The sequence below is a fragment of the Myotis brandtii genome, unplaced genomic scaffold (assembly GCF_000412655.1).
Source record: "Myotis brandtii unplaced genomic scaffold, ASM41265v1 scaffold668, whole genome shotgun sequence".
NCBI classification, from domain to species: Eukaryota; Metazoa; Chordata; class Mammalia; order Chiroptera; family Vespertilionidae; genus Myotis; species Myotis brandtii.
In genome coordinates, this window is record NW_005370597.1 from 3,359,490 (window position 1) to 3,369,718 (window position 10,229).

At 46.1% G+C, this 10,229-nt stretch overlaps 4 protein-coding genes across 13 annotated transcripts in view; all 4 read left to right on the forward strand.

The window, feature by feature from the left end:
• Positions 1-475, forward strand: part of LOC102260469 (protocadherin gamma-B7) — a gene marked incomplete at its 5' end in the record, with an annotated part of 2,219 nt that extends 1,744 nt beyond the window's left edge. Inside the window, 2 exons of the mRNA XM_014528997.1 lie at positions 34-231; positions 440-475. Coding sequence (XP_014384483.1) covers positions 34-231; positions 440-475 — 234 coding nt within the window. The remainder of the gene's footprint in view (positions 1-33; positions 232-439) is intronic.
• LOC102248091 (protocadherin gamma-C4) overlaps positions 1-10,229 on the forward strand; it is a 162,808-nt gene that overhangs the window by 88,437 nt on the left and 64,142 nt on the right. Inside the window, exon 1 of one of the 10 annotated variants that reach the window (XM_014529037.1) lies at positions 4,460-5,269. The exons of the other annotated variants lie outside the window; for them this stretch is intronic. Coding sequence (XP_014384523.1) covers positions 4,922-5,269 — 348 coding nt within the window. The 5' untranslated portion in view covers positions 4,460-4,921. Of the gene's footprint in view, positions 1-4,459; positions 5,270-10,229 lie in introns of those variants that run through there. 10 annotated transcript variants of the gene reach the window in all.
• Positions 1,369-4,310, forward strand: LOC106723871 (protocadherin gamma-A11-like). The gene has a single exon (XM_014529047.1). The coding sequence runs from the start codon at positions 1,766-1,768 to the stop codon at positions 4,247-4,249; it is 2,484 nt and encodes an 827-aa protein (XP_014384533.1). The 5' UTR covers positions 1,369-1,765; the 3' UTR covers positions 4,250-4,310.
• Positions 8,442-10,229, forward strand: part of LOC102260763 (protocadherin gamma-B2) — a 2,338-nt gene continuing 550 nt past the window's right edge. Inside the window, exon 1 of the mRNA XM_014528998.1 lies at positions 8,442-10,224. Within this exon, the coding sequence (XP_014384484.1) occupies positions 8,596-10,224 (1,629 nt within the window). The 5' untranslated portion in view covers positions 8,442-8,595. The remainder of the gene's footprint in view (positions 10,225-10,229) is intronic.

Sequence of the window (10,229 nt, forward strand, 5' to 3'; positions counted from 1 at the left end):
AGAGCTTTGGGCGACAGGGACGCGGCCCGCCAGCGGCTGCTGGTCGCCGTGCGTGATGGGGGACGCCCGCCCTTATCTGCCACCGCCACGCTGCTCCTGGTCTTTGCTGACAGCCTGCAAGAAGCGCTGCCAGACCTCAACGACCACCCCACGCCCTCTGACCCCCAGGCTGAGCTGCAGTTTTATCTGGTGGTGGCCTTGGCCTTGATCTCCGTGCTTTTCCTCCTCGCGGTGATTCTAGCCATTGCTCTGCGCCTGCGAAGCTCTTACAACCCCGCCACTGGGGGCTGCTTTGGGTCTGTTCTCTGCTCCAAGTCTGGACCAGAGATTCCCCCCAACTACAGTGAGGGAACTTTGCCTTATGCCTATAATCTGTGTGTGCCTGGGGATCAAACTAACCCGGAATTAAATTTTCTCACATCTGCCGATCATTGTCCAGCTAAACAAGATACTCTCAACAAAGAAAGCTCGTTAGCGCTATTGGCTGGCATACTAACCCCTAGTGTTGAAGCAAATAAGAAGACTTTTAAACAGGTAAGTAGTTAAAATAATGCTTTTTATATTCCAATATGCCAGTATATATCAATATAGTGCTTTTATTTCAAGATCCTATGTTCAATCTCTTGCTAGAGTTTCTAAAATAAATCCTTGGTCAGACCTATGAGTATCACTGTTAAGACTCAAGTTTACAATGCTGCGATCCTTCTAATATTCAAATGCATTTTAAGGTAGGTATACAGAGAAATCTCATGAAATTTTCATGAAATAGAATCCCTTTTAATTAAGGATATGGAATACAGGTAGATTTTATATAATGGTATTTTAAATAACCCTAATGCCATCCAAATCTTCTCAAATGTTTCATCTTTATTTTTCTCAATAAAGAACCATTAGTGCCGAAACCGGTTTGGCTCAGTGGATAGAGCGTCGGCCTGCGGACTGAAAGGTCCCAGGTTCGATTCTGGTCAAGGGCATGTACCTGGGTTGCGGGCACATCCCCAGTAGGAGATGTGCAAGAGCCAGTTGATCGATGTTTCTCTCTCATCGATGTTTCTAACTCTCTATCTCTCTCCCTTCCTCTCTGTAAAAAATCAATAAAATATATATATATTTTAAAAAACCATTAGTAAGAAGTATCGCCATGCATCCTATCTGATGATTTTGTCAGGACCGTGCTAGTTCCACATCAACAAATGCTATTCTCTTCAGTTGGTAAAAATTAATAGGGACCAAATCTAACCTGCAAGTGTTCAGTTCCAGTAATATTTGAAAACTTTTTAAAATTTTAAAACAATTAAAAATTGTTAAAATTAAATTGTTAAAATTTAAAAAATTTAAAAATTAATCTTTCCAAAAGTGCTCTTGGTTAACTCGTAAATCACATCATATAACTGTTGTCTGAAATTTAAGCTTTACATATGCAGTAGGAATGATTCTGGGAAAGGTGAGTGTATTTATTATAGAACAGGCACATTTGTTGGATTTTCTTACTCGTTGCAATAATAAGTTTGGGCTCTAGGCGCCGCTGTTCACCAACCAGGGAATGGGAAGTTGCAAGCTACAGAGTCACTCCCTCCCCTACCTCTATAACACAAAGCGGAGAGAGATGGATACTCACAGATCCTGATGCTGGAAACTTAAAGTACGGACTTTCCTTCGCTCTCCGATATATTTGGATGCAGTCGGCCCGGGACTTTGTAGATACATAGGCTGAGTCAGGACAAACCGGCTCAAGAAACCTCGGAATATCGGCTCAGTCACTGCCATGGCGAATCAGCTATTACGCCTGGACCGCAGCGGGCTGGTGCTACTGTACATTTTCCTGGGGACGCTGCGGGAGTTTGGGGCCGGACAGATCCGATACTCGGTGCCAGAGGAGACAGACAAAGGCTTCTTCGTGGGCAATATTTCCAAGGACCTGGGGCTGGAGCCCTGGGAGCTGGCGGAGCGCCGCGTCCGCATCGTCTCCAGAGGTAGGACGCAGCTTTTCGCTCTGCATCCGCGAAGTGGCAGCTTGGTCACCGCAGGTAGGATAGATCGGGAGGAGCTCTGTGAGACGGCGTCCTCCTGTTTTTTAAATATGGAGATACTTGTGGAAGATACCCTGAAGATTTACGGAGTGGAAGTGGAGATAATGGATATTAATGATAACGCCCCCAGTTTCGAGGAGGAGGAAGTAGAGATAAAAGTCAATGAACACGCAACTCCGGGATCGCGATTTCCCCTTCCTAACGCCAGGGATCCAGATGTAGGAATGAACTCCCTTCAGCGCTACCAGCTCAACCCTAATAGCTACTTTTCCTTACAAGTTGGAGGCATAACTGATGGAGCCAAGAATCCAGAGCTAGTGCTGGAGGGGACCCTGGACCGGGAGAAAGAGGCTGCCCACCACCTCCTCCTCACAGCCTTAGATGGAGGAGACCCCATCCGCCGGGGCACTGTTCCCATTCGTGTGGTGGTCCTCGATGTCAATGACCACACCCCAAAGTTTACACAGTCTGTGTATCGAGTGAGTGTTCCTGAGAACCTCAGCTCTGGATCTCGGGTGCTCGTGGTAAACGCAACTGATCCAGATGAGGGAGTCAACGGGGAAGTGGTGTATTCGTTCCGGGACATGGAAAGCAAAGCTTCTGAAATATTCCAGTTGGATTCTCGAACTGGAGAAGTCTCAATACAGGGGCCTCTGGATTTTGAGAAATACAGGTTCTATGAGATGGAGATTCAAGGCCAAGATGGTGGAGGTCTCTGGACCACTGCTAAGATGTTGATCACAGTTGTGGATGTGAATGATAATGCTCCAGAAATAACTGTCACGTCTTCTACTGACTCAGTGCTGGAAAACTCTCCTCCGGGTACAGTAATTGCTCTTCTAAACGTGCAAGATCAAGACTCTGGAGAAAATGGTCAAGTTTCTTGTTTCATTCCTAACGATCTGCCTTTTAATTTAGAAAAGACTTATGGAAATTATTACAAGTTGGTAACAAACAGAGCACTGGACAGAGAGCAGGTCCAGAGCTACAATATAACATTGACAGCTACAGATCATGGAAGTCCACCCTTGTCTACAAAAACTCATATTTCATTGAATGTAGCAGATGACAACGATAACCCACCCACTTTTGCTCACTCCTCTTATTCCGCCTATATTCCTGAAAACAACCCCAGGGGAGCCTCCTTCTTCTCAGTGACTGCACTTGACTTGGACAGCAAAGAAAATGCCCGGGTCACTTACTCCCTAGTCCAGGACACCATCCAGGGAGCTCCCCTGTCCTCCTACATCTCTATCAACTCAGACACTGGCATCCTGTATGCACTGTGCTCCTTCGATTATGAGCAGTTCAGAGACCTGCAGCTACAAGTGATGGCACAGGACAGTGGGGACCCTCCACTCAGCAGCAACGTGTCCCTGAGCATATTTGTGCTGGACCAGAACGACAACGTACCAGAGATCCTGTACCCTGCACTCCCCACTGATGGCTCCACTGGTGTGGAGCTGGCACCCCGCTCTGCAGAGCCTGGCTACCTGGTGACCAAGGTGGTGGCAGTGGACAGAGACTCAGGCCAGAATGCCTGGCTGTCCTATCGCCTGCTCAAGGCCAGTGAGCCAGGGCTCTTCACAGTGGGGCTGCACACAGGAGAGGTGCGAACGGCAAGGGACCTGCTGGACAGAGACGCACTCAAGCAGAGCCTGGTGGTGGCGGTTCAAGACCATGGTCAACCTCCTCTCTCTGCCACCGTGACACTCACTGTGGCTATAGCCGACAGTATCCCAGAGGTCCTGGCAGACCTGGGCAGCCTTGAGTCTCCCACCAACCCTGACGATTCAGGCCTCACCTTGTACCTGGTGATGGCGGTGGCGGTGGTCTCCTGCGTCTTTCTTGCTTTTGTCATCGTTCTGCTGGCGCTCAGGCTGAGGCGCTGGCACACATCGCGCTTGCTCCAGGCTTCTGGAGGCGGGTTTGCAGGCGTGCCTGCTTCCCACTTTGTGGGTGTGGACGGGGTGCAGGCTTTCCTGCAGACCTATTCGCACGAGGTCTCTCTCACTGCAGACTCTGGGAAGAGTCACCTGATCTTCCCACAACCCAACTATGCGGACACGCTCATCAGCCAGGAGAGCTGTGGGAAAAGCGAGCCTCTCTTGATAGTTGAAGATTCAGTTACCAGTATAGGCAAAAGTAATCCTACAAGTAATCAGGTGAGATTTTTTTCCTGCCTTCCAATTATTAGTGTCTCTGCACAAGTCTGTTAAGTGGCTCTTTTGGTAAGCCTATTATGAAAACTGTTGCGGGGGGGCATATTCAGTTCATACAGACTTCAAGCAATACATGTGCGTTTGTGTATTTTACCTTTATTCAAACTACCACCATTTTTCAAAAAGGTTTTCTGAAAGTCATTTTTTTAGTTTGGTATATTTTCTTTTGAGTCCAAGGGTCCAGTGTTGCTATTACGGCTGGACCCTCCACTCAGCAGCAACGTGTCCCTGAGCATATTTGTGCTGGACCAGAACGACAACGTACCAGAGATCCTGTACCCTGCACTCCCCACTGATGGCTCCACTGGTGTGGAGCTGGCACCCCGCTCTGCAGAGCCTGGCTACCTGGTGACCAAGGTGGTGGCAGTGGACAGAGACTCAGGCCAGAACGCCTGGCTGTCCTATCGCCTGCTCAAGGCCAGTGAGCCAGGGCTCTTCACAGTGGGGCTGCACACAGGAGAGGTGCGAACGGCAAGGGCCCTGCTGGACAGAGACGCACTCAAGCAGAGCCTGGTGGTGGCGGTTCAAGACCATGGTCAACCTCCTCTCTCTGCCACCGTGACACTCACTGTGGCTATAGCCGACAGTATCCCAGAGGTCCTGGCAGACCTGGGCAGCCTTGAGTCTCCCACCAACCCTGACGATTCAGGCCTCACCTTGTACCTGGTGATGGCGGTGGCGGTGGTCTCCTGCGTCTTTCTTGCTTTTGTCATCGTTCTGCTGGCGCTCAGGCTGAGGCGCTGGCACACATCGCGCTTGCTCCAGGCTTCTGGAGGCGGGTTTGCAGGCGTGCCTGCTTCCCACTTTGTGGGTGTGGACGGGGTGCAGGCTTTCCTGCAGACCTATTCGCACGAGGTCTCTCTCACTGCAGACTCTGGGAAGAGTCACCTGATCTTCCCACAACCCAACTATGCGGACACGCTCATCAGCCAGGAGAGCTGTGGGAAAAGCGAGCCTCTCTTGATAGTTGAAGATTCAGTTACCAGTATAGGCAAAAGTAATCCTACAAGTAATCAGGTGAGATTTTTTTCCTGCCTTCCAATTATTAGTGTCTCTGCACAAGTCTGTTAAGTGGCTCTTTTGGTAAGCCTATTATGAAAACTGTTGCGGGGGGGCATATTCAGTTCATACAGACTTCAAGCAATACATGTGCGTTTGTGTATTTTACCTTTATTCAAACTACCACCATTTTTCAAAAAGGTTTTCTGAAAGTCATTTTTTTAGTTTGGTATATTTTCTTTTGAGTCCAAGGGTCCAGTGTTGCTATTACGGCTTGCTTTATAGTAAATTGAATTTTAGTAATATTTTTCTATCAGTGTCTGTGGCTATCAATGTAAACTGGTTATGATTTGCAAACACTTTATATTTATTTCCCTATTTCAACTTTGCATTGCCTCCATGATTATAATTATATTCTACCATTATTTGCTTTACTTCTAATGACCAGATTTGACCCTGTTGATTCAATAGCATATTCTCTCTAGCTCTTTTTCTTATCTATCTATATACACAGTCACACATATGTCCACATTTACACATGTAAACTTTTCTCTGAGCACAAAAAGAATTATATTTTCATTTTTGATGGCTGGTAATATGTTTAGATCCTGTTGATTATTTCAACTTTGTCTCATTAATTTATTCCACCAAAACAGACATGTTGACTGTCTTTTAATTACTAGACTTCCCTTGTGAGAGGAAATATAAAACACACTTTTTTCCTTAAGTTCTAGACATCTTTCTATTTCTACAGTTAGTGCATTAGATAGTTCTGAAGAAATAATTGAATTGTTGAACTGGTGCTATTTCCTTTTATTCTTTTACTTGTACTTTAGTGTGTGTTGAAGATTTTTTAAAGTGTAAAGACACAGGAATGCTTATTTTTGATCCACTGCCCCTCAGAAAGTTATTTTCAAATCTGTTCAACATGTCTACATTTTTCAGATTTATTCATATGGAATAGTTGTGAATATAAGAGATGGAGTGGGTATTCCTCTAGATTTTGTTGTTTGTTTTCAATATGCCAGCAAGTCATGGACTCCCTCTTTATTTCCTTCATAAACTCCCTTTGTATTATATCTAAGTATACTCAGTTCTTATATTTATAACCAACTTGTTATTGAAGCCCTAGGCAGCGGTTCTCAACCTGTGGGTCGCGACACCTTTGGGGGTCGAACGACCCTTTCACAGGGGTCATCTAAGACCATTGGGAAACACATATATAATTACATGTTGTTTTTGTGACTAATCACTATGCTTTAATTATGTTCAATTTATAACAATGAAAATACATCCTGCATATCAGATATTTACATTACGATTCATAACAGTAGCAAAATTACAGTTATGAAGTAGCAACGAAAATAATTTTATGGTTGGGGGTCACCACAACATGAGGAACTATATTAAAGGGTCATGGCATTAGGAAGGTTGAGAACCACTGCCCTAGGAGTTACCTACTAACACATGTGTTATCTGAAGCAAGGTCTAAGAAAGTCAAGGAGCGGAGACCTATCTAGGGTATTAGACCACAGGAATCATCTCCATAATCACTACGGCTCCTCATGCTCACACCACTACTTCTAGATATTCTTTCCAAATTACTAACATAATCATGTTCCCTTTCCAGTTTTCCTTTCTCCTTTAGGAGTTGGCCTTAGTAATTAACTCTACATAGAGTATCTAATGTTTGGGTGAAAAGAATTTCAACTGTAGGAAAGGAAAGTCTTACAACAAATGCCTAAATTTGTCTTGACGTCAAGAAAATGTTAGTGTGTTTTGAGCATCTAGGGATAGAATTATGCTTGTGGAATTCCAAACTGAGAAAAAAGATTTAACACATTTTACTTGAACTGAAATTATATGAATAAAAAGGATATGAGGTATTTTGCTGGAAGAGGGAGATGTTCCATATTTTTTTAAATGTAGTCTGGCCCTAGTCAGTGTGGCTCAGTTGGTTGGGCGTTGTCCCCTGCACCAAAATGTTGCAGATTCCATTCAGGTCTGGACACATGCCTGGGTTTCTGGCTCAATCCCCAGTGGGGGGCATTCAGGAGGGAGCTAATTTATGTTTCTCTTTCACATTGATGTTTCTCTCTTTTCCTCTCCCTCTCTTTCTAAAATCAATAAAAACATTTTAAAAAATGTAGTCTGAACTAGTTAGGAGCTGGCAACCAAGATCCTAGAAAATAGAAAAGGTTGGCTTTGAAACTTGAGATTAAGAAGATTATTTTGGCCCTAGCTGATTTGGGTCAATGGATAGAGCGTGGGTCTGTGGACTGAAGGGTCCCAGGTTCAATTCTGGCCAAGGGCACATGCCTGGGTTGCAGGCTCAATCCCCCGTAGGGGGCGTGCAGGAGGCAGCCAATCAATGATTCTCATCATTGATGTTTCTATCTCTCTCTCCCTCTCCCTTCCTCTCTAAAATCAATAAAATATATTTTTAAAAAAGAAGATTATTTTGACTCAGAGATAGTAATAAAGTGCAACATATGGCCCATTTAAATAAAAGGACAAATAAAACAGCCTCACATTTCATGACATTAAATTCCTATGGTAACCTACTAGGGTATTCTTTTATATTGTTTATGATGTAAGTGTGAAACACTTAATGATCCCTTTCATAAATCTCTTTTATAAGTAACAAGGAAGACTTGATGTCATTGGCCATCCTTATCCTGAGTACAACCTATATAGCTTTAAGCTCCCCCAGTTTCCTGATAAATAGAGGAGGGAAATTAATCTGTACATAAGATTGAATCTAATACTAGGTGTCATTTCATGGCTGTCAAAATTTCCCCATACCACTTGGTGGGGCTATTTTCTCACGTGGTCTTTGTTCTAAGTCTGGAGAGAAGACTTTGCTTTGTTCTTCCAATATCTGCACTGCCTCTGATTTGAAAAAGACAAACTTTTCTCAATGGTGGGTTTATGGCTCTTCTATAGGATCCCATCTCTAGGGAACTTTCTTTTGAAGTAAACACTGGAAAACAGACACATCCAAAACGCACTAATTGCCTCCTTTCCTAGACATCAGTCCAACATAGCTAGCTGTTGGAATACCGAATCCCATTATTTGCAAGGCTTCTGCCTGCAGTTTTCTAAGCAGACTCTGGGCGCCGCTGTTGGCCAACTGCTGCAAGAGCTGGAGTCCAGGATCCACCGGGTGTTTTCTGCGCAGTCACAAAAGCAAGTAGAAAGGCGAGGGGTCCGGACTCGGGCTCACTGCTCGGCAAATCTGATTCCGGAATACCGACTGGGATGCCTTCAAACTGGGAGCCTTGAGTTTTCTACGCAGTGGAAGTAGATATTTAAACACAATTTGTAAAGAAAGCATCTTCTCAATGCCAGAGGCTGCAGTAGGGCTCGGAAGGATGGGAACCAGGGCGAAGCAGAGGAGCAGGACCCCGCGGCGGTGGCAAGTACTCTTTCTCTTCCTGCTGCCTTTGTTCTGCGGGGCGCTCTCCGAGCAGATCCGCTACTCTATTCCGGAAGAAATGGCCAGGGGCTCTGTAGTGGGGAATCTCGCTAAGGACCTGGGGCTGCGGGTACGGGATTTATTGACCCGCAACCTCAGAGTTAGTGCAGAGAAACAATACTTTGCCATAAACACGGAGAATGGGAACTTACTTGCGAGTGACAGAATAGATCGGGAATCGCTCTGCGCTCAAAACCCTGTGTGTGTCGTGCCCTTAGAGATTGTAGCAGAGAACCCTCTAAATGTTTTTCACGTAAACGTGATGATAGAAGATATAAATGACAATCCACCTCATTTCCCCCAAAATAGCACTGTTTTACAAATCAATGAATTTGCAACTCCACGAGCTCGGTTTGAATTGGAATCTGCTATAGACGCAGATGTAGGGCCTCACTCTCTCCAGAGTTACCAACTCAGCTATAATGAGCACTTTTCTCTAATGGTAAAGGATAAAGCTGAAGGCAAGAATGCCCCGGAATTGGTGTTAGAAAGGCCCCTGGACCGGGAACAACAGAGCTCCCATCTCCTGGTCCTGACAGCGGTGGATGGAGGTGACCCGGTCAGAACCGGCACCACTCAAATTAGGATTGAGGTTACTGACGCCAACGATAACGCCCCGGTGTTCAGTCAGGATGTGTACAGAGTTAGCCTTCCAGAGAACTTGCCCCCAGGCACCTCTGTGCTAAAGGTGACAGCCACCGACCAGGATGAGGGCATCAATGCGGAGATCAGGTACTCCTTCAAAACACCAGGAGATGTTGGAAGTATGTTTACGCTAGACCATCAAAGTGGAGAAATTAAATCCAAAAACCCTATAGACTTCGAAATCAGTAGCAGTTATACCATAATCATGGAAGCCAAGGACGGCGGAGGCATGGCCACCAAATGTAAAATTATACTCGAAATTCTAGATGAGAATGACAACGCCCCAGAGGTGGTGTTCACTTCGGTGTCTAGTTCCATAACCGAGGATGCAGAGCCCGGGACGGTGATTGCTTTGTTCAAAACACACGATAAAGATTCCGGAGAAAACGGGGAGATCATATGCCTCATAAAAGAGGACGTTCCTTTTAGAATTCAATCTTCCGCCAATAACTACTACAAGCTGGTGACAGATGGGGCCCTGGACCGAGAACTGACCCCGGAGTACAATGTTACCATCACAGCCATCGACAGAGGCAAGCCACCCCTCTCCTCCAGCAGAAGCGTCACACTATACATCAGGGACGTCAACGACAACGCCCCGGTTTTCCAGCAGTCAGCCTACCTGGTCCACGTGCCAGAAAACAACCCGCCCGGGGCCTCCATCGCGCAGGTCAGCGCCTCCGACCCCGACCTGGGACCCAACGGCCAGGTGTCCTACTCCATCGTGGCCAGCGACCTGGAGCCACGGGCGCTGTCGTCCTACGTGTCCGTGAGCGCGCACAGCGGGGTGGTGTTCGCGCAGCGCGCCTTCGACCACGAGCAGCTGCGCGCCTTTGAGCTGACGCTGCAGGCCCG